This window comes from Pecten maximus, chromosome 1, assembly GCF_902652985.1.
Source record: "Pecten maximus chromosome 1, xPecMax1.1, whole genome shotgun sequence".
NCBI classification, from domain to species: domain Eukaryota; kingdom Metazoa; phylum Mollusca; class Bivalvia; order Pectinida; family Pectinidae; genus Pecten; species Pecten maximus.
The window spans coordinates 14,748,311-14,776,048 of record NC_047015.1 but is presented as its reverse complement, the minus strand read 5'-3'; the positions used below and the strand labels follow the sequence as shown (position 1 = coordinate 14,776,048).

Sequence of the window (27,738 nt, the reverse complement as noted above, 5' to 3'; positions counted from 1 at the left end):
ACCGGTGTCCGATTCTGAGAAACCAGAACTAGGAATTATTTCATGCCAAGAAAAACCAGTTTGTTAGAATTAGCCATAGTTTCATGGACATTTCTAGATCTGCATTCAGGCAGTAAGGTAGTACGTTTTGGCACGGTCCATGACCAGACATGTAATGTGTCGCGTCCTAATTAAGTTGTAGCATATCACAGGCGTCTGAAGTTCCGACAGTAAACTGAGATATAATACCATATAAAAAATAAGAGTATCTACTATTCTTTTTTTGATAGTAGATACTCTTATTTTTATATGGTATTATATCTCAGTTTACTGTCAGAACTTCAGACGCCTGTGAGCATATGCATCCCGTTGGAATTTAGCCAGTTTCCTCTGGCCCGGCCTGACACCATATACCCCAGACATGGTGTCAGGGCCAGAGTAAACACGGGCTAGTTGGAATATTGTGTAGTTTCACCCCTTTCGGAAAATGTTGTTGTTAATCAACTTCATGTCAAAATCATTATATTGGTTATCTGTTCGAGTATGTAACAAAGTAATTATATAACATGTAGGTGAAAACTAAGAGGGTTCGTCGTTTAGCCGCTGATATCGGATATTTCTTCTTCTGGTAATCTGTTGGCCTAGAATGTAATTTCATTATTTTTTTCGAGTGTTCTCAAGTCGAAGTAACGGGAGCCATAGTGATCAAATTCTTCTGATACTGTTTATGATTTTGTATACATGTACTTTAACAACATCTGCATGTTTCTTTCAATATTGGAGACTTAATAAGCCAATTGACTTGATCGAGTTGTTGTATTTATGGCAAGTCGTTTAAGCCATTCACTCTCTGGGTGACTGTCCTCTAGATGTTTACAGATAAAAAGGAAGGTTAAAACCTGATCTTGCAATTATATAAACTGCAGTTGAAATCCTGACAAAACAGTTTGATTGTGTACCAAGTTGGTGAATTTTATATCGCGGATACAAGCAGTGCCTTTGTCACATACGACACAAGACAAGCACACCGGAATTCATATTAAATGCTCGATCTCCATATATACAATGTATACATGTACAAAATGATGTACATATATGTATTGTAAAAGTAGAGAGTATAAGGTCACCTTAAAGTTCAAGCTAGCAGGAATTTCCTGTTTGCCTTGACAGCTAAAGGTGACTGGTCGCTAGTTAGAAGCCCAGCACGGGCAGGGTAGTTTTTATTTCTCCTTCCTATTACAGATTTGGTGCCATTGCATGACTACTTCATGTAAAAGCTTTTGGAAATTGAAAGGCTTCCTTGAGGATAAAGAACTTAGCTACAGTTGTATATAGGTTTTGGTTGTCTTTGGGGGTGAAGACTTTGTAAGGAGGAGAGAGTATAAGGTTGCATGCCATACTTACTCATACTAGTAGGATAATATGTTCCTTTCCAGTTTGCAGTGTGAATGGGAGTTGAAATGGAGTGCTATACTCAGCTATCTCTACGTTGTCTATAATGTGGCATGGATTTCAAAGAAACAGAATCTAAGTTCAGGTTTTATTCCTCCAATGTAATATACCTCATAAGAAATCTGTCTGAACAAAGTGGTATGGCATATTGTGGATATTCTATTGTAAGTTTTGTAATGTTAGCAGTGATACGACTCAAGATCTCCTTGTATAAGAAGGTGAAGCTATGCATAGATGAATCTCTGAATGTATGCCTAGTTATTACTATAGTAAGATACCTTTTGGCTAAATATTCTTGTGAAGGTTTTCTATATTGACACTATATATATGCAAGTAACTGTATCCTTATCATACTTAGAAAGTGGAGTTGGGTTTCTTTATACAGTGCCATAGCTTAATAGAAAACTGGTCTAGATCTGTTTGGATGTTTATTTTAACTTGGGAGGCTCTGGTTGTCTCCTATGTTGCTTTTCCAGTCACTTCTTTAGTTCTCTAACTTTCACTTTAATGATTTTCTCACATCTTATTCAGACACCAGAAATCTCAAGCCAAAACATGGCTGGATTCTTCAAGCAAGTTGTTGGAGGAATTAAAGGGATTGTGGATGCAGCATCAGCCAACATCAGCCCATTTAAAGTGCAAGTTGTAAAGCCTGAAGATCACTCAGGGTAATTAAGTTGGTTTTAATTAATGTTTTCAAAGCAATTTGTATGACTTTCAAGGTCGTCTGACGACCTAATAGCTATCCTATTACATGCTTTCACTTTGTGCATCTCCATATACTGTCTCTTGTTCTTACTGAGCATTTCAGTTTTCCTTTCAAGTCTCTCTGGTTGAAGTCAGCTCAAATTGAACTGAAGTGGTCATGAGACGGTCTTGAACACACAGTTTGAATTATTTTTTGGTTTCACTGCACTGCAGGTGCCATTTCACTGAAAATTGGTGGGAATGTTAAGGAAGCTTTGAGGGACAACAAAGTGTTGTTGTTTTTTTTCGTCTGGTGAAAACTTTGACATGGCAGGCATGGCTGCTATTTTGAAACATGATTTCGGAAACATTGTTTTCGTATAAACATCACCTAATTTTAAACTTCTTTTCAAGTTTAACCAGTTGAATTCAGCTCCAACTTTCCTGAAATGATCTTGAGATGGTCCTGACCTAGTCTTGAAGCTGCCATCTTGAAAAACACGTTTCAATCTTTTTTTCAAGTTCCACCCATGGGATTCAGCTCAAACCTGCCTGAAATTATCCTTAAATGGACCAATTGTTGTTATTTTTAGAGTTGGTCCAAAATCCAAGATGGCCACTATGGTCATCATCTTGAAAAACACATTCCACACATTTGAAGTTCCATCAGTGAGATTCAGCTCGAACTGCCTGAGATGATCCTGATATGACCAATTTTTTTTTTTTCGATCTGGTTCCAAATCCAAGATGGCTGCCATGGCCAACAATAGAGTGGTTCTCCTATAGGCCTCTAATAGGAGCCTATATAGAGCTGATATCAAGTGGTCTTAAAAAAGGAATGGTGTCTCCCAAGAGGTTTGGTATCAAGAAGGCCAATACATATTCATGTATTTCTCATGAAATACACATGCACTTTGAAATAAAAAAAATATAATTGTACTACACTTGCTATAGTATACTTCAATATAGTTCACTTGTCACTATATAGTCAGATGACTGATAAGGCCCATGCGTTGACCTCTTATTTTTTGAAGTTTTATTTCCTTTGTGAGGTCATATATTAAAGGGCTAGCAATTTATAGCAATACATGTATAATGTAGCCTGTCATATCCAGCATCATGACTATTCTGTCATCTTTTCTTACATGATCAATATTTAATAATATGTATTTTATATGTTGTGTTCAACAATGTGTAAGCTTAGATTGATTCATATCAGTTAAGTTTTGTGTAGATAAATGAATATTTCATGATTTTTCATTTTTATTAAACAGTAATTCTAATAGTAATCTTTAGATTTACCAGGGAATATATCTACAAAAATGCTTCCTTAAGCCTTGTTTCAAATTGACATACACTTGTAATTCAAAATATTTTAGTGTTATAAACTAATGTGTTCAGGATTTGTCAATCTAAAGTATGTAGGGATGTGTCGTTATCATTAAAATATGATATTCTGATTAAAAAAATCATCATTCCTTTCATATGAAGGTGTGACTGTCAACAACAGAGGCCTATGATTATAAGAAGGTCATGCATAGATGAACTTTATACTGTTACATATCAGGAAAATCATCAACCAATGAAAAAGCTTCTTACTAACAATTATTTTGGTGAAATGTTGGAGAATCTTAGTTAAAATTTCAAGTTTACAAATGTCAAATAATTATAAAAACTTACAAGGATATGTGCACAAGATTAATGAAAGCAAAATTTAAAGGATGTACACTTAAGTTTAAAAATGTTTTGTCCATAGATTGACAATAAGGAATAATGATGGCAATGTGACGCTGTTCCGTAGATCTGGCAGTTATGAGTGTGTGGTCTATACAAGGGGAGTACAAAGCAAGATCTTCAGGTGAGCATATCTAGATGTACATGTGTAATTGGTTAAACCTCAGCATTATAGGTCTATGATTGATGTTTTTGCCCATAAATGGCTAAATTGTAGCCAACCTTTTTTAAAACAAATTACAATAGGATTAACGATAACCCCCCCCCCCCCCCCCCCCCCCCCCCTGGCAAGTCTATGAAACCGTATTGATTTAGTGTTTGGTGCCATGTAACATTAACGATATGAAACAGAATTTTTTCTTTTTCCTTGTCAAAAAAATAATATAAAGATAATAAAGATATAATATATTTTCCAAACATCTCTGTATTTTTTCCCTAATTGCATGATTTTGATGTGAGTTTTACATTTAAATGTCGCTTATTTACATTTTCATGAAAGAAGTATTAGTATTAGTTGTACTTTATACCAAATGTGGTACATGTATAAAGTAGACCGTTTTTTTTTATTTAAAATAATATCCTCAATTTCAGTTATACATTTGGTTACATTAAACAGTTATATTTATTTATGTCTGTGGATGTGTTAAGTTTTGTCAAACTGTTACTATTAGACACAGGTATTCTAAAATTTTGCCGAAACCATTTTCTCATTTGAAAGCTTTGATCGATTTGAAATGGTAGCAAATTTTCTTAATACTTTATAACTTATGCTTGAACCCAGAAGCTCAATCAGTCAAATTTAAGGATAATCAATATAATTTTTTTATTGCAGCATATTCCGTCTGACAAATGAGGGGGAGGCTTATGCTTTGTTTAATGTCTTCACACCTAAACTGAATGCCTTGACAAACTGTAGTAGCTCTATGGCTAATGAAAAGGTCATGCAGAAAGTGTGTGATTGCATGCGGGACCATCAGACCTGGACAACAGCCCATGTTGCTGCTTTTGTTGGCTTGTTTGAATGCTTTAAATTTACAGACATTAAGAGGTCAGTGCATTGTGAAAAACCCCAAACATACTCAATAAAAACCGAAGTAAAAAAGAAAACATTTCAGCTATTAGCCCACCATCTTCAGATGCTAGGCTATTCAAATCGCCCTGCGTCACTCGTCTGTCAGTGGTCCTTCTGTTGTGTGTCAGTTGTCGATTTGTTGTCCCTCCAAATTTCAACAATCCTTGTTATTGATACATCTTGAAAAATACTGGATGGATATTTCTCAAACTTCATGTGTAAATTCACCTTGGTCCCTAGTTGTGCCAACACAATTTACATTTTTGATCAGATAAACGAAATAGATGACATACTGCCTTCTCGGATTTTGAGAATTGAAGTTTGTTATTGAAATTTCTTGAAAAGGATATTCCTTAAACTTTATTAGACCACCATCATCAGATGGTGGGCTATTCAAATCGCCCTGCATCCGTGGTCCGTGGTCCGTCCCTCCGTCCGTCCGTAAACAATTCTTGTTATCGCTAATCCTCAGAAAGTACTGAAGGGATCTTAAATTCTCAAATTTCATATGTAGGTTCCCCTCAGTGCCTAGTTATGCATATTGCATTTTGAGACCAATTGGAAAACAAAATGGCCGACAGGCAGCCATCTTGGATTTTGACAATTGAAGTTTGTTATCGCTATTTCTCAGAAAGCACTGAAGGGATCTTTCTCAAATTTCATATGTAGGTTCCTCTTGGTGCCTAGTTATGCATATTGCACTTTGCGACCAATCGGAAAACAACATGGCCGACAAGCAGTCATCTTGGATTTTGACAATTGAAGTTTGTTATCGCTATTTCTCAGAAAGCAATGAAGGGATCTTTCTCAAATTTCATATGTAGGTTCCCCTCAGTGCCTAGTTTTGCATATTGCATTTTGAGACTAATCAGAAAACAACATGGCCGACAGGCAGCCATCTTGGATTTTGACAATTGAAGTTTGTTATCGCTATTTCTCAGAAAGTACTGAAGGGATCTTTCTCAAATTTCATATGTAGGTTCCCCTCAGTGCCTAGTTTTGCATATTGGGACCAATCCAAAAACAACATGGCCGACAGACAGCCATTATCGCTAAATCTTAAATTTTATATATAGGTTCCCCTTGTTTGAAAAGTACTAGCTATAGAGGGCTGTTTCTGAATTTACACAGATTTAGTAAGACTTAGAGGAAGGGAAAAGTAGAGAAAAGATCAATCTGACATGGAACCTATGAAGATCATTCAATGGTGGGCGCCAAGATCCCTCTGGGATCTCTTGTTTATCGGTTCTCCTTGTTATGTAGATGTGCTAATTTAAGTTAGATTTTTCATCTGGAAAAGAAAATAGCTGTCATTGGGCCATCTTGGATTTTGAGAATTGAAGTTTGTTATCTCTATTTCTTGAATAGTACCGGAAGAATATTTCTCTAATGTGATGAGTAAGATCCCCTTGGTCCCTAGTTGTGCCAAATAAATTAGGTATTTAGGTCAGGAAAACAAAAGGGCTGACAGGTAGCTATCTTGGATTTTGATAATTGAAGTTTCTTATCGCTTTTTCTTGAAAAGTACTGAAGGGACGATTCTACTTGTTCTTGCATGATATTAGATTATTAAGAGTAAATGAAGCAAGAAGGAAAAGTAGAGCGAAGATTTGTCTGACATAGAACCAAGAGGGATCATTCTTTGGTGGGTGCCAAGATCCCTCTAGAATCTCTTGTTATATAAGAGATTTGCAAAATTTGCCAATCTCTTATGTATGCTGATGAGATGCTGTTATTTTTATATGAAAACACTACTGTCCAATTGGAATTTTAGATTGTGTCTGTATTGTTGAATTCACTTTTCACTTACTTTTGACATGTTTTGAACTTGTCTCTGTATACATAAATTGTGTTTAATTCAGACTCTTTATGAAAATGAGATTAGGCACAGATATTTTTATGTTGTACCATGTCATGTCTGACATTAAATATAAAGATATCTGGAAGTAAAATGCTAAGTACAATGTAATCTTCCTTTTGAATGTTTACAGTCTCATAAACAGTCAATGTACAGCTACAAGCGCTACCCCGATGATGGCAGCCATTATCGGGAGACAACTTCAGTGTGTCCAGGAGCTACAGGCCTGTGGTGCTTCCATGGAAGTTCAAGATTTAAATGGAGACACTGTATACCACTATGCTGTTCAAGCAGACCCAAAGACCATACCTGTAACTACCATAAAATATTCAAATTCCTTGTGATTTCAACTGTCCTATATTTGGGTTTGATATTTAACTTTTCCATAAGAATCCATTTTCTACTGGAGACATGGGTGTAATAGACTCCAGTTTATCCTTTGTACCATATTATATGTAAGCAATAAATCTGTGTATCAGACTTCATTTAAGTCTGAGACCTTTATATCAGACTCCATAATAGACCTTGACCTGTGTACCAGACTCCATGTTAGACCTTTACCTGTGTATCAGACTCCATGTTAGACCTTGACCTGTGTATTCGACTCAATGTTAGACCTTGACCTGTGTACCAGACTCCATGTTAGACCTTGACCTGCGTACCAGACTCCATGTTAGACCTAGACCTGTGTACAAGACTCCATGTTAGACCTTGACCTGTGTACCAGACTCCATGTTAGACTTTGACCTGTGTATCAGACTCCATGTTAGACCTTGACCTGTGTATCAGACTCCATGTTAGACCTTGACCTGTGTACCAGACTCCATGTTAGACCTTGACCTGTGTACCAGACTCCATGTTAGACCTTGACCTGTGTACCAGACTCCATGTTAGACCTTGACCTGTGTACCAGACTCCATGTTAGACCTTGACCTGTGTACCAGACTCCATGTTAGACCTTGACCTGTGTACCAGACTCCATGTTAGACCTTGACCTGTGTACCAGACTCCATGTTAGACCTTGACCTGTGTATCGGACTCCATGTTAGTCCTTGACCTGTGTACCAGACTCCATGTTAGACCTTGACCTGTGTACCAGACTCCATGTTAGACCTTGACCTGTGTATTCGACTCCATGTTAGTCCTTGACCTGTGTACCAGACTCCATGTTAGACTTTGACCTGTGTACCAGACTCCATGTTAGACCTTGACCTGTGTACCAGACTCCATGTTAGACTTTGACCTGTGTACCAGATTCCATGTTAGTCCTTGACCTGTGTACCAGACTCCATGTTAGTCCTTGACCTGTGTACCAGACTCCATGTTGGACTTTGACCTGTGTACCAGACTCCATGTTAGACTTTGACCTGTGTACCGGACTCCATGTAAGTCCTTGACCTGTGTACCAGACTCCATGAAAGTCCTTGACCTGTGTACCAGACACCATGTTAGACCTTGACCTGTGTACCAGACTCCATGTTAGTCCTTGACCTGTGTACCAGACTCCATGTTAGTCCTTGACCTGTGTACCAGACTCCATGTTAGACTTTGACCTGTGTACCAGACTCCATGTTAGACTTTGACCTGTGTACCAGACTCCATGTTAGACCTTGACCTGTGTACCAGACTCCATGTTAGACTTTGACCTGTGTACCAGATTCCATGTTAGTCCTTGACCTATGTACCAGACTCCATGTTAGTCCTTGACCTGTGTACCAGACTCCATGTTGGACTTTGACCTGTGTACCAGACTCCATGTTAGACTTTGACCTGTGTACCGGACTCCATGTAAGTCCTTGACCTGTGTACCAGACTCCATGAAAGTCCTTGACCTGTGTACCAGACACCATGTTAGACCTTGACCTGTGTACCAGACTCCATGTTAGTCCTTGACCTGTGTACCAGACTCCATGTTAGTCCTTGACCTGTGTACCAGACTCCATGTTAGACTTTGACCTGTGTACCAGACTCCATGTTAGACTTTGACCTGTGTACCAGACTCCATGTTAGACCTTGACCTGTGTACCAGACTCCATGTTAGTCCTTGACCTGTGTACCAGACTTCATGTTAGACCTTGACCTGTGTATCAGACTCCATGTTAGACCTTGACCTGTGTACCAGACTTCATGTTAGACCTTGACCTGTGTACCAGACTCCATGTTAGACCTTGACCTGTGTATCAGACTCCATGTTAGTCCTTGACCTGTGTATCAGACTCCATGTTAGACCTTGACCTGTGTACCAGACTCCATGTTAGACCTTGACCTGTGTATCAGACTCCATGTTAGACTTTGACCTGTGTATCAGACTCCATGTTAGTCTTTGACCTGTGTACCAGACTCCATGTTAGACCTTGACCTGTGTACCAGACTTCATGTTAGACCTTGACCTGTGTACCAGACTCCATGTTAGTCCTTGACCTGTGTATCAGACTTCATGTTAGACCTTGACCTGTGTATCAGACTCCATGTTAGACCTTGACCTGTGTACCAGACTCCATGTTAGTCTTTGACCTGTGTACCAGACTCCATGTTAGACCTTGACCTGTGTATCGGACTCCATGTTAGTCTTTGACCTGTGTACCAGACTTCATGTTAGACCTTGACCTGTGTACCAGACTCCATGTTAGACCTTGACCTGTGTACCAGACTCCATGTTAGACCTTGACCTGTGTACCAGACTCCATGTTAGTCCTTGACCTGTGTACCAGACTCCATGTTAGACCTTGACCTGTGTACCAGACTCCATGTTAGACCTTGACCTGTGTATCAGTTTCATGTAAGTCCTTGACCTGTGTACCAGACTCCATGTTAGACCTTGACATGTGTATCGGACTCCATGTTAGTCCTTGACCTGTGTACCAGACTCCATGTTAGTCCTTGACCTGTGTACCAGACTCCATGTTAGTCCTTGACCTGTGTACCAGACTCCATGTTAGACCTTGACCTGTGTATCAGACTTCATGTTAGACCTGCACCTGTTTAAGGTCCAAAGGTAAACAAACCTAGCTGATATATAGTTATAAATGAGTATTGCTGTAGTGCTTGTGATATTTGTAGGTATTGACTCGCATTGACGTTAACAAGGTGATGGACTGGATGAACCACAAAGGCCAGACCTGCCTCAGTGTAGCTTGTGAGAAGGGCTTGTCAGAGGCAGTAGAGGAACTGATACAAGCTGGAGCTAACCCATGTATTTCCTCGGCTGATAGCTTTCCGATCCACTTGGCTGTCAAGGCAGGTTACATCAGGTAAACAAAGCATAGCGGTTGCTGAATTTTTAGTAAAATCTTATAAATCATCAGTTTTTGATCCAAAAGAATGCATTGCAAAATTCAATGGTTCTCAATATTGTCATGTTCATTTACTTTAATCTTAGAATATCACTCAAATTTCAAATCATCTATTAAGTGAAAGCAATTAAAGGTATTAAATTGAGAATTGATTAGATTAAAAATTAATTGATTTTGAAGTCAGAAATTGAAATGATATCTGCACACAATTCTGTAAAAAGGACCTCTGTTATTCTTAAAATATTCCAGTAATCATGAAAGACTGATTTCTAATCAGATTGCCATAATGTCCTTGACCAATTTGTTAATTTTATATATACGTTGTATATAATTATATTTTTCGTAAATAAAGCAAATGTTTATTATGCCGTTCAACAAAGTGGTTGAAGTCATTTAGTGTAAGTCTTAGTGAGAGAGGTGGGTAAGTTTTGCCAAGTTTGCTGTGGATTGTGAATAGTTAAAATGTTTATATGCTTACCATTTCTTTAAGGGTTATATAAATACAGTAATCCTGTGCAATCAGATTGGACTTTTTGTTTTTTTTTAACTTTTGACATGTATTGAAATATTGCTTAATTTTTATTACATTTTGATCTGTTTTTTGTCATAAAAGTAGGAATAAGAGCATTTCCCAATTTTGTATAACCATATAATGCATTCTTGATAACATTTCTTGAAGTTAAACCACATTGTGTCGTGTGGAACATGTAATATTCTAGCTTTGTCTTGTACTTGGTAGGTGTGTGGAAATTCTCTTGAACAAGTTTCCAGACCTGGCGAGCTTGCAAGATAACAAAAATGGAGGTACTCCATTTCACTGGGCAAGGACTGATAAGGTATGCTATGAAATGATTATTAGATAAATCTTTGTCCCTTTTTGGCCCGTAAATTTTTGTCTCTTAGGCTTTTTGTTATAAAGAGGCTTGGTTACACATTTGTGCAGTGGTTGGTTTCCTCGCATGAACGAACAACATATTATGAAGACGTTGTCAGCAGATGGTGGAACCATTTTCTAATATGAGCGCACTGAAATAACCAGTGGATTTTTAGGGGCTGCAACAGTTCAGTTGGTTAGAGTGCCAGCCACGTAATATTAGGTGAAGATCTGAGGTGTGTATTTCGGAGCTCCCCATTTGTGTTGGGTTGTGTTTCTCAGGAAGCTGAGAAATGGGCCGGTCTATGCTGTTGTGGTTGTGTCCATGGGCAAGACACTTTACTCTAGTTGCTCTGGATGGCATGCCACAGGGCCTCTGTATGTTGTTCAGTGTGGTAGTCACCAACTACTACAAGAAAGCCCTGCTTCAAAATGACCCCGGCTGTTCAAGGGGTGATAGGGCGATAAATTAAACCCAGCAAACAAACAAACTGTGGTCTGAAATTAACCTGCATAGCCACCTTGTGCTTGGTTAATCTAAAGAGAAATATATTGCCAAACTAAACAGTGGATAACTTAGAAATTTTATTTTTTTTAAAAGTGTTACATCAGGGACAACAGATTGATTTTAGCTTCTTCAGCATCTCCTGGACTCACAGAAATGTGTGATTTACAGTAATGGTCAAGTCTGATCGAAATCAATGTCATTATGCTACCTTCTACATGATGCATTACTCACAGCTGAGGTTCCAAAGTCATGGATGGAGCTCGCTTACTTGTTCACAATCCTGTTCAAATTTATCAGAACAAAATGACGATTTTATAACTAAATTAAAACAATTATCAGTATTTGCATTCTCTAAATTGATAGAAATATCACTATGATAACTGTTGAATGCTTTAAACAAATGCAGATGATGGAGCTGTTGTGTAAAACTAAATGTGATGTGAATGTTCGGAGTAATACCAGCCACACACCTCTACACATCATGCAGCAGGAAAAGAGGATTGATTGTATAATGGTGTTGTTGTGTTACGGTGCTGACGCCAGGATAGCTGACCAAAATGGAGACACACCTCTACACCTAGCTGTCCGGGTAAGCTTGAAACTGTATGATATGTATGTTGTTAACTTTCTCTATAACAATCAATGTTCACTGTACATAAATTTGTGTGGTTTTCAGCCCACATCATCAGATGGTGGTTTATTTAAATGGCTTTTCATCCATTCTTTAACCTTATTTCTCAGAGAGGTTTTGGCAGATCTAGTGCTGGTTACAAGTGACATACTTTTTGACTATGGGCTATTTTTTTCAATTTGTTACATATTACCTAAATTTCATGTCATAATCAGTCATATCATGACCACCTAGCCTCAGGGTATCTATATACACAAAATAAAACTTATCATAGTAGCCACCAGAAGGCCCAAATTGGCACCCCTCCTTATCATAGTAGCCATCAGAGGGCCCAAATTGGCACCCCTCCTTATAGTAGTCACCAGAGAGCCCAAATTGGCACCCCTCCTTTTGTCCTTTTGACATGATGTGTGCTTCGTTGATGCGTATTTGTTTTCTCATGCAAAATATGGTGGCAAGCTAAGTCTTTTCTGATTGCATATAATTATAAATCGTTAGGCTTTTGATAGCATGTACAGCTACCACAAAAAAATTCAACTTCTTTTGAAAAGTATAAGCTGATTGATTACACAAGCTGGGATTGATTTGTTTTGTTTGTGAAATATTGTTGATGGGTCTGTAAGAGTTGCCCCACTTTGCAAGCTGACCGTATCAATGTAAACAACCTGCGAATCCCAACATTTCAAACCTTACTTGTGGATTTCTTCAATTACACATTGTAATAAGAATTGCTCTAGATGAATTCTTGTTAATATACTGTGATGTTTTGGTGTCATTTTCTGTCCAGATAACCACTGAAAACAAGTGGAGATAACACCTTAAGCTGAAGTTTTGTGACCGCTGATCGCATTAGACAGCTAGCTGGGAGGCTGCTTATTTAAGGGTATCATTATATAGTGTTTTCTATCAGGCGAACTTACAGACTGATCTACATTATTATATATACATATACATTTAAGGGAGGTGATCGCTTATTTCAGGTGATCGTGCTTAAGTAGGTTTCGCTATATCATAATATTTTCCTTAAATGTGTAAATACCAACTTAATGTAAGTGTTCATTTGATAGAATGATGATGTTGAGATGGTGCGTACTTTGGTGGTGTTTGGAGCAGACGTTAATCTGCGTAATGCACAGAACCAGACAGCCAGACACATCGCCACTGTAAACAACAGCAAGAACAAGTAAGAACTGACAAGTACCAATTTATTTAAGGGTTAACTGTAATATTTTTTTTACGTTATTGAGCAATAACACAAAAAACTGGGGTGTACTCTGAATAAACCGCAAAGCGGTTTATGAAAAGAGTACACCCCAGTTTTTTGTGTTATTGCTCAATAACGTAAAAACAATATTACAGTTAACCCTTATAATTTAATTAACAACCATAAGAAACATTTTCATTAAGTTTAACATGTTTATTTTGCTCCAGATATTTAAAAACACATCGATAAATACAAAATCCCGTGAACAACGATTACTCCGCTGACGTCCTTTTATTTTTTTTATGTTATGAGATGATAACATAATTTTTTGAGCCAATGAAAATGCTTGTTACAAGCAAAATTAAATTATAAGAAAAAAAAGGGACAGAATGTTATACAAACTGAATGTTTTGAAAATTCAGTAAATATTGAAATATTGTGTATTGTACTTTTTGTCTGGTAACTTTATATGGTAATGCTTTTATAGTCTATTAATACTGTAACAGTAATTATTGATGAACTGGAAATCTTTGAAATCAGAGGAGCTGAGCCCAATAGGAAAATAGAGTTACATATGTCCTTTTAATCTCTACTAGTCACGAATGAGTGAATGGATTTTGGTCAAATTTGGTCAGAAGTATCCTTTGGAGGAAAGGGAATTAGTTTTGTATAAACGGCAACACTCCGGGGCAGGAAAAGCAGGTCCAATAGGAAAAAAATGTAGCAAATTGTTTCAAATCCTTCTGCTGTCAGAATGGAAGAATCAATTTTGTATAACACATTGGTTTGCGGTTTGGTTAATTGTAGCTTTAAATAGAACTTTTCTGTTATTCTGTTAACCACTTTGTTATTACTCTTGTTATTGAATTTTCACCACTCAAGTGGTTCAGTCATTTTGTTGAAACTTCAATATGTTTGCATTGGACAGACATGTGACAAGTTCAACTGATTGGTAAAAGGCCAATTTTTGCTGTCACATTCATACTGATTATATATATAGAGGATTTTAAATATCAAAGTTATAGTCAAGATCAAAGGTCAGTGTTACTGTATGTAAAATTGGCACCAAATATGTCATAGGTATGTTATTCCGAACATCAAACAGGAGGCTGGGTTACACATATTATGAGCCTTATTCACTTTCTCTTAGCTTAACCTGACTACAATTGTAGCACTTTTTATGCTACTTGATTAATATGAAATAAAATTGATTTGAAATGCGTGTTTATTAGTCCCAGCTACTGAACTATAGGGATTGTGGGATTGTGTTGTGTTTGTTAACCATCCTTTTACACTTTAGCTTGCCTATATAGGCTATGTCACCAACATCACTATCAATTGTCACTGAAACTCTTTGCTTGGGGCATGTGTTCAACTGGATGAAGCAGTTTGTCACGTTCTTAATTCAAATAATTCAATTTGACCTGCATCTTGTGGGGGACTATAATTCACCAAATTATTGTTTACCAATAATGAATAGTTTTTTGATGATGGTATAAATAGATAATAATTTGGTGAATCTTGTACTGTTATCATGACGTCCTGTCTTTACAGAGATATAATCATTTTCATACTGCATGTGTCTGGGGCACGGCGTTGTTCTGCTGAGGTAAAGGGCTGTCAGAAAGGCTGTTTCTGTGAGGGAACTTATGCTGGTACCCCTGATGAAACCATGAAAAACATGATGGATGCCGATAAAACAGGTACAACAATATAAAACAACTGATCGGGTTGAGGTTCTTCATTTTATTGCTGGTGTACCAGTTTTAGGTGAACATTGCAGGGCTTAAACAGGACAACCAGAATTTCAGTTTCAATTTAAAATCTATACCTATTTTTTTCTGTTCAACCAGAAATTTAATATATTTTCTGATTTACAAAAATAAGTTAGAAATTAATAGACTAAGTGTAACATCATTTTCAGCCATTCTGGATGAAATGTTTGCATCGTTCCCTTTTGACGAGACATTAACCAAGGCGGAAGAGGCAGGATTTGGTCTTGATTCACCCGACTCTGGCACTGGTATTCCACCAGGTGATAGAGTAAGTAAACTTACCTTATATGTATAAATAAAATCCAGCAATTATGATAATAGAAACTATATAAAGGGGTACATTGATGGAATCAACAGAGACATTGTTCATCAATAATGATTCTTTGGAAACTGCAGAGAAAGATAAAAGGAAATCATGATCATGATCATTTTCTCACCTGTTTTACTTGGACATGGATGTTTTATTGTTACAGAAATTGATCTGTGTTCTCATCTAGTCTACTTAGACATGGAGGTTTTATTGTTACAGAAATTGGTCTGTGTTCTCATCTAGTCTACTTGGACATGGAGGTTTATTGTTACAGAAATTGATCTGTGTTCTCATCTAGTCTACTTAGACATGGAGGTTTATTGTTACAGAAATTGATCTGTGTTCCCACCTGGTCTACTTGGACATGGAGGTTTTTTGTTACAGAAATTGATCTGTGTTCCAACCTGGTCTACTTGGACATGGAGGTTTTATTGTTACAGAAATTGATCTGTGTTTTAACCTGACCGGTCTACTTGGACATGGAAGTTTTATTGTTACAGAAATTGATCTGTGTTTTAACCTGACCGGTCTACTTGGACATGGAGGTTTATTGTTACAGAAATTGATCTGTGTTTTAACCTGACGGTCTACTTGGACATGGAGGTTTTATTGTTACAGAAATTGAACTGTGTTTTAACCTGACCGGTCTACTTGGACATGGAGGTTTTATTATTACAGAAATTGATCTGTGTTCTCACCTAGACTACTTGGACATTCAATTCAATTCCCTATTAGTCTTGAGAGTGTACATCTCATTGGCATTATTCATACAATTACATCAGCACGGCTAGAGCAATGCATTGGCATATGACATTATAGCATGCATATCTATACATGTATATAACTATGATTCAATAAAGTGAAATGAATAGTATGGATCAAACTACTAGTTACTCAAAGCCATCACAGTAGAAGGTAGTAAATATTGATGCATGTATATAAACTTGCCCAGATTACATAACTATTTAACATTACCATTTGATAGTAAACTGATTACACATTGTCACTAGCCCTCCACCTCTGGGTCGCGAGTTCGAAACCCACGTGGGGCAGTTGGCTGGTACTGACTGTAGGTTGGTGGTTTTTCTCACGATACTCGCCTTTCCTCTTCCTCCAAAACCTGGCATGATCTTAAATGACCCTGGCTGTTAATAGGAATGTTAAACTAAATAAACCATACTGATAAAAGCATGATTTTAAAAGGCGTTGTATTACATCTAATACACAGTTTTCATTCACAATATCAGCACCCACTTGTCTCAAAATTATACTTAGCATCTTAAGAAAACTACATTGTAATGAAGAGATCTTGTTCATTTAAAAGAAAAGATCACTGTCTTTACCATGTCTCATCCTAATTTTAAAATGCTGTTATTTTATATCAGTTGCTCTGTCTTGATGGAGGAGGTATACGAGGACTGGTGCTCATTCAGATGTTGATGGCTATAGAGATGGAGGCTGGCATTCCCATAAAGGAGTGTTTTGATTGGATAGGAGGGACCAGTACAGGTGGAATCTTGGCTCTCGGGATTGGTATTGGTATGTTCTCATTAACTTCTCAACCTACTAACAGTAACTGTTATCTTAATATGCTATTATTAAAATGTCTCGCACGTTGCAAACACGTGGATATTTCTGGGTTTAAAGGACCCTCAAAATAGAAAATGAACCATCTTATTTACCATTTTCTTTAACCATATATAGAATGGCACCACTGATTTTAAATTCATCAAATATTTGAAAATGAATATTACTTTTAATTATATCAGTTTATTCTGTAAATCCTGCATCATGATTTCTTGCCTTCCGAATATTTTAAAGATCCAAGGAACATGTATTAAGGATGTTTCTACCACAATACCCTGTGTTATTCAACTTTCAGACCATCAGTTAATCATTACAGCTGTTGATTAACAATCTGTTTATACCACACGTGGTATAAACTCTGTACGCATTTTGATTGGCTAACACGGTGAACTTTGACCCAAGCTGCAATTGTTATTGACGTCATCAATAATCTAATGACGTCACATCACCGGGACCCGGGCGTCACCAGTACACTTTATTTGCATACGCGAAATTATACTTGGCCACGTTTCCCTTTGATTCAAGCCGATATTATTGTGGTAGAAACAGGTCACACGACTCGAAATTGTTGGATATGGAATTTATTTCACACTCGTAAGTTATTTTTTAAAAGTTGCAAAAAACACTCGCTAAAGCTCGTGTCTTTTGTAACTTTTAAAAAATAACTTACTCGTGTGAAATAAATTCCATATCCAACAACCACTCGTTGTGTAACCTCTATTTAAACAAAAAGAAAAAAAATAACAAAAAATAAAACAAAAACAAATCAAGTTAATCAATTAAATATACTTGGACTTAACTGATCAGAAGTTAACAAAAGATCATTTTGGAAAAAATAGAAATGTTATATTATAATAGTGATTATTGATCAGAAGTTGATAAATTTTCTTTTGTGTGAGCTGTTTTTGTTGTTTGTTCCATAGGAAAATCCTTGACGTATTTGAAAGGACTTTACTTTCGTTTAAAAGACGAGGTCTTTACTGGAACAAGACCATATGCTACTGAACCATTTGAGGAAATGTTGAAAAGGGAATTTGGAGATACTAAAGTGATGACAGATATCATTCATCCAAAGTAAGAATCTAAGATTGTGAAATGTAGCGTGCTTATCTGTGTCACATGCATTACAAACACAACAGGCATGGAATTAAAACATTGCCAATTTAGATTTCATAATTCAAAAAAGGTTTTAATGATTCAACATTGATTATTATAGATAATCATTTAAAAGGATACAGGTTGGAACATTTCTGGCTGTTCTGTAGATTTTAAGGGCTCTAGATTTTCTGATGACTTGTGAAACCGTTGTCAGCATAATAATATATCTCTCATTGTCAATTTGAACAAGTAAAATTGATGAGAATACCCCAGGCCAGTTTAAAATTATAAATTAGTGCAACTAAATATAGCACATTGATAATAATGAATCTGGAACTGAAGTGTTACTGGATCCTTGATGTGAAGTGCTTGGTAAATAAACAAATGTGTACACTGTTCATTTATAATTTCATTGCTTTGTTGCTACGTTTATTTCTTGTCAATTTTTAAAAGGAGCACAAATGATAGATATTTCAAATTGTTAAGCTAATAAAAATTAAATAAAATGTAATCCTGTTGTTATGCAATCAGGGTGCCTGAGTAAATTTATCTACATATTTATTAATTATTATATAATAATAGATCTTTGTGTCATATTTAAGTAGAAAGTCCATCTGCTTTGTTCCTTGTAAGGTGTAATATCTTTACAGGGTTGTGGTAATGGGTGTGTATGGAGACCGACACCCTACAGAGTTACACCTATTTAGGACCTACTTCCCAACCATCCAGAGGGAATTCACCACCACAAAAAATGGGGTCAAGTTTGACCCACCTCCCCTTCCTAATGGTAAAACTATTATAATTATTATCAGTCCAGGCAAGACTTTATGTGATGTCCTTCACTTGCCACACTAGTATATGTATGCTTTACAAAAATAGTCGAGATTGAGGACAAGGTGATTTTTATTTATTAGAGATCAAGTTCACACCTGTGTAGAGTTTACCTGTCAAATACAACCTGTCTTATAATCAACAGCCACATATAACTAGTTACCATAGATAGAATTCCTGTCTGAGGCCAGTTCTATAAAACAATGAGCCATTGTTTGGTAGACACCTACAAAACATCTTATTGCAAAATAATAAAAATTCATATTTATGTGTGCAATTTACTTTAAAAATTAAAAAAGCAACAAATGTCTTGTTTCCAGAACAAAAGATGTGGCAGGCAGCACGATCGAGTGGTGCAGCTCCCACCTACTTCAGAGCTCACGGCAGGTTTGTGGACGGGGGAATGATATCCAACAACCCAACACTAGACATGCTCACCGAGATCCACGAGTACAACACTGGACTCAAATTGAAGGTATATTGAAAACCTGATACTTGCTTTTGTATCATGGTTAGATGTAACTGATTACTTATTGAAAAAAAAACACATCTTTGCCAGAGATTTTACTTATTGAAAAAAAGCACATCTTTGCCAGAGATTTCAGAAACAGAATGAAATGGATTTCAGAAAATGTTTGATTATATATTATAGCTTTCACAAAGAATTGTACCACACCTGATGATTCCAGTCCACACTGTAGTAATGATAATGGATACAATGGAAGCAAATTCTATTTCATTGTCTTGAAGTGTAGTTCACATTCTTCTTTGAGTCATGAGTTATTGACCACTAGTATCCAGACCACACATCCTACTTTGAGTCACAGGTTATTAACCACTAGTATCCAGACCACACATCCTACTTTGAGTCATGAGTTATTGACCACTAGTATCCAGACCACACATCCTACTTTGAGTCATGAGTTATTGACCACTAGTATCCAGACCACACATCCTACTTTGAGTCATGGGTTATTGACCACTAGTATCCAGACCACACATCCTACTTTGAGTCATGAGTTATTGACCACTAGTATCCAGACCACACATCCTACTTTGAGTCATGAGTTATTGACCACTAGTATCCAGACCACACATCCTACTTTGAGTCACAGGTTATTGACCACTAGTATCCAGACCACACATCCTACTTTGAGTCACAGGTTATTGACTACTAGTATCCAGACCACACATCCTACTTTGAGTCACAGGTTATTGACCACTAGTATCCAGACCACACATCCTACTTTGAGTCACATGTTATTGACCACTAGTATCCAGACCACACATCCTACTTTGAGTCATGGGTTATTGACCACTAGTATCCAGACCACACATCCTACTTTGAGCCATGGGTTATTGACCACTAGTATCCAGACCACACATCCTACTTTGAGCCATGGGCTATTAACCACTAGTATCCAGACCACACATCCTACTTTGAGCCATGGGCTATTAACCACTAGTATCCAGACCACACATCCTACTTTGAGTCATGGGCTATTAACCACTAGTATCCAGACCACACATCCTACTTTGAGCCATGGGTTATTGACCACTGGTATCCAGACCATACATCCTACTTTGAGCCATGGGGTATTGACCACTAGTATCCAGACCACACATCCTACTTTGAGTCATGGGGTATTGACCACTAGTATCCAGACCATACATCCTACTTTGAGCCATGGGGTATTGACCACTAGTATCCAGACCACACATCCTACTTTGAGTTACTATTTTTGTTTGATAGAGTAACAAATTAGGGGCATTAATTGTATCAAGGTTTTTCATAGAGTAACAAATTAGGGGTATTGTATCAAGATTATAGAGTAATAAATGAGGGGCATTGTATCAAGGTTTTTGATAGAGGAACAAATGAGGGGGATTGTATCAAGGTTTTTGATAGAGGAACAAATGAGGGGGATTGTATCAAGGTTTTTGATAGAGTAACAAATGAGGGGGATTGTATCAAGGTTTTTGATAGAGTAACAAATGAGGGGGATTGTATCAAGGTTTTTAATAGAGTAACAAATGAGGGGGATTGTATCAAGGTTTTTGATAGAGGAACAAATGAGGGGGATTGTATCAAGGTTTTTGATAGAGGAACAAATGAGGGGGATTGTATCAAGGTTTTTGATAGAGTAACAAATTAGGGGGATTGTATCAAGGTTTTTAATAGAGTAACAAATGAGGGGCATTGTATCAAAGTTTTTGATAGAGGAACAAATGAGGGGGATTGTATCAAGGTTTTTGATAGAGTAACAAATGAGGGGGATTGTATCAAGGTTTTTGATAGAGTAACAAATGAGGGGGATTGTATCAAGGTTTTTAATAGAGTAACAAATGAGGGGGATTGTATCAAGGTTTTTGATAGAGGAACAAATGAGGGGGATTGTATCAAGGTTTTTGATAGAGGAACAAATGAGGGGGATTGTATCAAGGTTTTTGATAGAGTAACAAATGAGGGGGATTGTATCAAGGTTTTTGATAGAGGAACAAATGAGGGGGATTGTATCAAGATTATAGAGTAACAAATGAGGGGGATTGTATCAAGGTTTGGTAGTCACAGCGACAAGTGAAGTGCATTCTAGAAAGTTTTGATTTATTTTCTGTGTGATGTTCTCAGAATGAGGCCCACCTCACCCACCCACTGGCCTGTGTTGTCTCCCTTGGTACTGGTCGTATTCCTGTTGTTCACAATGAACACATTGATGTTTACCGTCCCGAGAGTGTGTTTGAGATCCACAAAGTGGCCAAGGGAATATCTGGACTTGTCAGCATGCTGCTGGATCAGGTAAGCAGGAATAAAGTTTTAGAGACGTAAAATGAAATTTCAATTATTTGCATATTAATTTGATTCACATGGACATGCTGTAAAAGTGCAAAAAGAATGCATTTAGAAAAGATTGAACACTTAACTGGTATTACAGAATGAATATCGAACAGATTACTCATACTAGCTGTTGTAAGCAGGTTCCGGGCATAAGACTAGAAGGAACACCTTTTAAATGTAAATTTTAAAAGACAACATAGGGAACATTCTGGAACATTTTCTTCAGGCTGGTAATGTAAACATGATAGAGGTTATAAGTGTGTCGTTTTAACGACTGACAGTGTAGTCATAGAAACATCACACTCTTAAATATCATATTAGTTGTGTTATGTAAGTTCTATCAAATATAGGGAACAGTTTTCTTCAGGTCGAGGATTCTCAACATTATCTTAAATCTTTAAAAAATTTCTACCAAATTGAATGTAACACTATAAATCCCTTTCTCCAATTTTACCATTTTTCAAAACCTAAAAAAAAACACTGGTATAATTGATTGGCATCTGGAAATCACACTTGCCTTTTACCAAGGCAACCAAGGCTCAGTTCCCCAAATATACCTGAAAAGGTACGGGTTACTTGCTCATGCAACCACAAGGTTTTCTAAATGTACTCTCAGGCACCTACATGCTTCCCTTGAACATTCACAACAAGTGATTAATGTGCGGTTTCATTACTATAATGAATTCAATTTTTAAATTAATTAAAACACTAGCATTAAGAAATGTTAATGAAATTCAAATTCAGAAATGAACTAAGTGGGTCAGTAATGTTTATATGTAAGTAGAACTGTTACAACATTAATTTACCAGGCTACAGCATCTGAGGGGAGTCCTGTGGATCGATCACGAGCTTGGTGCAGCATGCTAAATGTTCCCTTTGCACGATTCAGCCCCCACCTGTCGCTGGACCTACCCCTGGATTGTCATGACAACAAACAACTGATCAACATGATGTGGGAAACACAGTGTTACATTGAGGCCAACAAACACCGAGTCCAGCGTGTGGCCAGCATGCTGAGAAAATACCACCGCATAAACATGTCCCTACGACCTCCATCAGATAGCTCCCAACTGGTGGAGGTGGAAGGCACATAATGTACTATTTAGAATTCTCGGTTAATCCTCCTTCAATGTTGAGTCATTGAGCATTAAAAAAGAGCTTCTTTTTCTCTTTTAAAATTAAATCTACTTATTGGTAATCATCTTATAGTTAATTATCGCAGGGTTTGCTAAATGTAATGAAGGAGGAACCTTGAGAGATACATTGGTAGTGAAGTGATATTAAGGCATGAAAATGAGGGTCACAATTATGAATATTATTGACATTTTACTGTTAAGTAAATGACATTTATGGACTTTTTGTTAATAAAGAATAGTTTGTAGTATAGTGATTACCAAACATGACATTCTAGGATTTTGTTTTGACAGGGTATAAAATGTGGGAACAAATTGCTTTTTGTAACTGCAGCATATTTTTAAGTGTGCCATTTATAAATGTTATCTATACCTCTACCTTATACATTCTAACTGTGATCTATGTAAGAGTTATCTCCCATATATTTAATGCCATACTAGATGTTGTTTTTTCCATCTGACAGTGTGTAATCATGGCATATCTCTCATGAACTCTAAAAAAAAATTGAAAATCTGTAATACCATGTTAAAAAAAAATTTGAAAATCTGTAATTACTATGTAAATGATAATGCCAAATCAGGTCTCGTATTCCATTATGGAGAGAATTATATAATAACCCTTAAGGCCTTTATTAAATGTTGATCACAATTTAGTTGTCAAAATTTTTAGTATTGCAGAATGAAACTATGGTCTTTTGTCCACAGTTTAGAGAGTTATGCACCTTTGCTTGCTGCCTGTTACTTCTTTCCAGGGCTCACTTGGATAGTGGAGTATGGTGTTAACTGTCTCACTGTTTATAGTTTGTAAACATAGTAATGATAGTTTACTGTATATTACCCTCGCTCTCTAGGGGTAGATTACAGGAGGCAAAATGTAACATCTGTAAGCATTTTCAAATAGTAAAAATAATTCAAGATAAACAGTACAGAATGTGGCTGATCCTGTGGGTAAAACACTGAATGTTCTCTTTTACAAAACTGACCATTCATATAACTTTGAGAATCATGTTGATATATATATAACTTAGACCTTGTTTTGTACAAACTAGTTACACAATACTATGTACTTAATGCCAACGTTTATTAGTGCTCTACCAGCTTTATTCCTTGAGGAATTTCAATCAAAACTCACTCAATGATAAAGAACCATAATATCTCAGAAACTTTTGATTTCCTGGGATTTTGGGTCAAGGTCACTGTTACAACCTTTAGAAGATGCTGGTAGGGGACAAGTGTTCCTTAAGCAATATCATGTATCTTGTTATTATGTAAAAAAACAGATAGTATATCCCTCAGGATATATTATACATGAAATTATGGTATTTGTTTATTTTTGACAGTAGGCAGAGTTTGTCTAGATGTGAGAATAAGACAATGGAATTGTGATATACTATCTTATATAACTGAATAATTACATAATTATATTGAAATAGATGTGAAAGGATATGAAAGGATATTATTACATAACTTTAATGTATCGGGTTATTTTATTCGTGTGATTGCTCAAAACTGTGCATCCCTCCAAGTAAGATAAACCTGTAATGATTAATGTATAGACCTGTGATATATGTGTGGTCAGGTCTAGTCATCTGGGCAATATACTACAGGACTGGTACAATTCTTGTTGATATGCAAGATTATATTCAACAAATTGGTGATCATGTGACATGTACATAGTAAATGATAGCGATATACTTTTCCCTATACACAATGTGATGTGTTCCACTGTATACCCGATATATAGCGACCTAGAATAATATTTGGATTTTTGACACAAGTTTATTACTGATGTTGAATTCGTTAGTATGAACTCAATATTACTTTGTACCTATTAGAGACTATAAGTTTGGTACTTAGAAATCTATCCTAAACCTGCACCAGGCTTAATTACAAGCAGATAGTGGCTGTGTACATGTTGTAACAGGGACAATGAAGGGGTGGGGTGCAAAATAGAATCATGTCCAGTTTATACTTTTCTTTTGGAAGTATTGCAGCTCATATTAATGAAATGAAGTTCAGAGGATCACTCATTGTTTTCAGGTCATCTGCAAGGTCAAGATGACATACAGTGGTCATCTACAAGGTCTAGATGATATACAGTGGTCATCTACAAGGTCAAGATGACATACAGTGGTCATCTGTAAGGTCAAGACGATATACATTGGTCATCTGCAAGGTCAGGATGACATACAGTGGTCATCTGCCAGGTCAAGATGACATACAGTGGTCACCTGCAAGGTCAAGATGACATACAGTGGCACCTACAAGGTCAAGATGACAAACAGTGGTCATCTGTAAGGTCAAGACGATATACATTGGTCATTTGCAAGGTCAAGATGACATACAGGGGTCATTCCCTTAGCGCTGGCATCAGAATCGGGCGCTCGTTTAATTACTCAAACAATGAAATACCCGGTAGCAATGAAACTTGCGACAAAATCTTTAAACATAAATTACTGCTCAAGTTTGATTTTGATGTTGATCTGAGATTCATTACCCAGTGGGGCCACGGTGGTCGAGTGGTTAAGGTGTACCGACACTTTAACACTAGCCTTCCACCACTGGGTTGCGAGTTTGAAACCTACGTTGGGCAGTTGCCAGGTGGTTTTTCTCCGGTTACTCCGGCTTTCCTCCACCTCCAAAATCTGGAACGTCCTTAAATGACCCTGGCTGTTAATAGGACGTTAAACAAAAACAAACCAAACAAATCATTATCCAGTGGTTTGCCTACTGTTTGCCTACTGTACTGGAAGCTGAAAGTGGTTGGTGTTGAATGACTTTTAGAGAGATGGTCAATACTGGTAATACTGTAGATCAAAATATATAACGAGATCCTCAGCCCACTTAATCAGCCAGTACATTCCATCCTCCTGATTTGTATTATCTAAGGATTCATGGCCTTTGTGTATATTTAATTCAGCAAAATCATTGTAGCCAGGTATTAATGATATACTTGACATGATTTATTGAATTGATGATTTGTATTCCATTGTTGAAATTATTGTTATGAAATGAATAATTTAAAAGTTTATAATTATGTAATGGATATGACATAGGAGTAAATCTGTACGTGCTTGATATATATCTCATTAAGATTTTTTTGATCAGTTTGTTAATCTATTTTGAATTTAATTAAATTGTACATTCAATTTGTGTACCTGAATTATGAGTAATAATGATTATTTGTTTTATTTATTGACAAGTTGTACCTTCTTGATCAAAATTGATTTGAACTTTGTTGTGATGTAACCATTCCTATGTCTATTGACACATTACTTTTTTTATGATATGAAGGAGCATTCAACTTGTTATTAATTGTTTACATTTCTATGAGATTGATATTGTTTAATCATGCACTTTATATAACATTTTTTTGTTACATGTATAACTTACATGGTTATTGATTGTTATATGTAAATGTCCCGACCGTACTTTATATGTATGGTATAACCTCTTTATGTTTAGTGACAGTAATGTACCCGAGTAGTGTATTTAATGACACTGTTTAATAGTCCCATACTTTATGCAAGTCTTTTAGGTTTGTTCTATGTGATTTAAACAAATGGAAGATAGAAAGTTTACAATAGTCATGACCATAGTTAACATAAAACTGCAGATACATGTCATCCTACTGAATATTCTGATCATCTGTCATTTTGTTTTTCCAGTACAAGCATTTTTTTGGGTATAAATTGCTTATCATGGGATATTGGCCGCTACGATGTATGAAATTTGCTACATTGTGAGGCCATGATAGGAGCTGATCTGAGTAACTTTCTCGCTTATAAGAAAGCCTAATATACAACCATGATGTACGTGCCATTTCTTAGAATGAAAAAAAATATAATTTATTTATATGTACAAGATGAAAGTTGTACAAACAAGGTAAAAAGTCATACAATTGAGATAATATTGTCATACATACGAGATAAAAAAAAGTTGTACAATTTTATTAACTTTCTATGAAGGTATCCTTATAGAAAAAGTATATAAATAACCTTACCAATTAGTCAAGACCAACAGTCCTGTCATCATGCATATACTGACCCCTAGGGATCTGAACAATGTACCACAAACAATTAATTCACACTATGGATAACAAAATTAAACTCCATTCATATTCTCATGTATACTATGCATGGTCCCTAGTTGTGCATATTGCAGTTCGTTTCCCTTGGTCCCTAGTTGTGGATATTGCATTTTAGGACCGATCAGAAAACAACATGGCCTATGAAGGCGGTCATATTTGATTTTGACAATTGAAGTTTGTTATTGCTATTTCTCAGAAAGTACCCAAGGGATCTTTCTCAAATTTCATATGAAAGTTCCCCTTGGTCTGTAATTATGCATATTGCATTTATGGACCAATTGGAAAACGACATGGCTGAAAAATTGAAGTTTGTTTTACTGTTTCTTAGAAAGTGCTGAAGAGATCTTTCTCAAATGTCATCTGTTGGTTCCCCTTGGTCCCTAGTTGTGCATTTTGGGACCGATCCAAAAACAACATGGCCGACTGGCAACCATCTTGGATTTTGACAATTGAATTTTGTTATGGCTTGTTCTCAGAAAGTAATTGTTTTGGAGGCATGATAATGATGAACAAAAAACGAATAGAATAGGTCATTTTAGAATAGGAGAGGGGAAGGACTGAAATATTTTGGCGAGATGGCAGGTGAAATAAGAGGAATCATTAGGAATTTGGTTTTCAGTAGATAGTTCTCACTGAATAGCGGCATTAACTTCAGGCGCATATGTTATTGTATAACAGTGTAAGTATTGTTGTGTATGTGATTGTTCAGCATTGTCTTCCGTTAATAATCAAAACTTGGGAGTCTGTAGCTGTGAACGCTTCAATAAAGCAATAGATGTGATTTTA

At 36.5% G+C, this 27,738-nt stretch overlaps 1 protein-coding gene across 1 annotated transcript; it reads left to right on the top strand.

Annotated features, from left to right (window-relative positions):
- Window positions 1-27,738, top strand: LOC117325741 (85/88 kDa calcium-independent phospholipase A2-like). Its single transcript, XM_033882185.1, has 17 exons — window positions 1-117; window positions 1,963-2,099; window positions 3,875-3,976; window positions 4,685-4,900; window positions 6,916-7,093; window positions 9,843-10,033; window positions 10,815-10,911; window positions 11,864-12,046; window positions 13,156-13,271; window positions 14,847-14,995; window positions 15,217-15,335; window positions 16,763-16,916; window positions 17,888-18,038; window positions 18,713-18,849; window positions 19,214-19,368; window positions 21,523-21,690; window positions 22,539-27,738. The coding sequence occupies exons 1-17, from the start codon at window positions 43-45 to the stop codon at window positions 22,821-22,823; spliced, it is 2,613 nt and encodes an 870-aa protein (XP_033738076.1). The 5' UTR covers window positions 1-42; the 3' UTR covers window positions 22,824-27,738.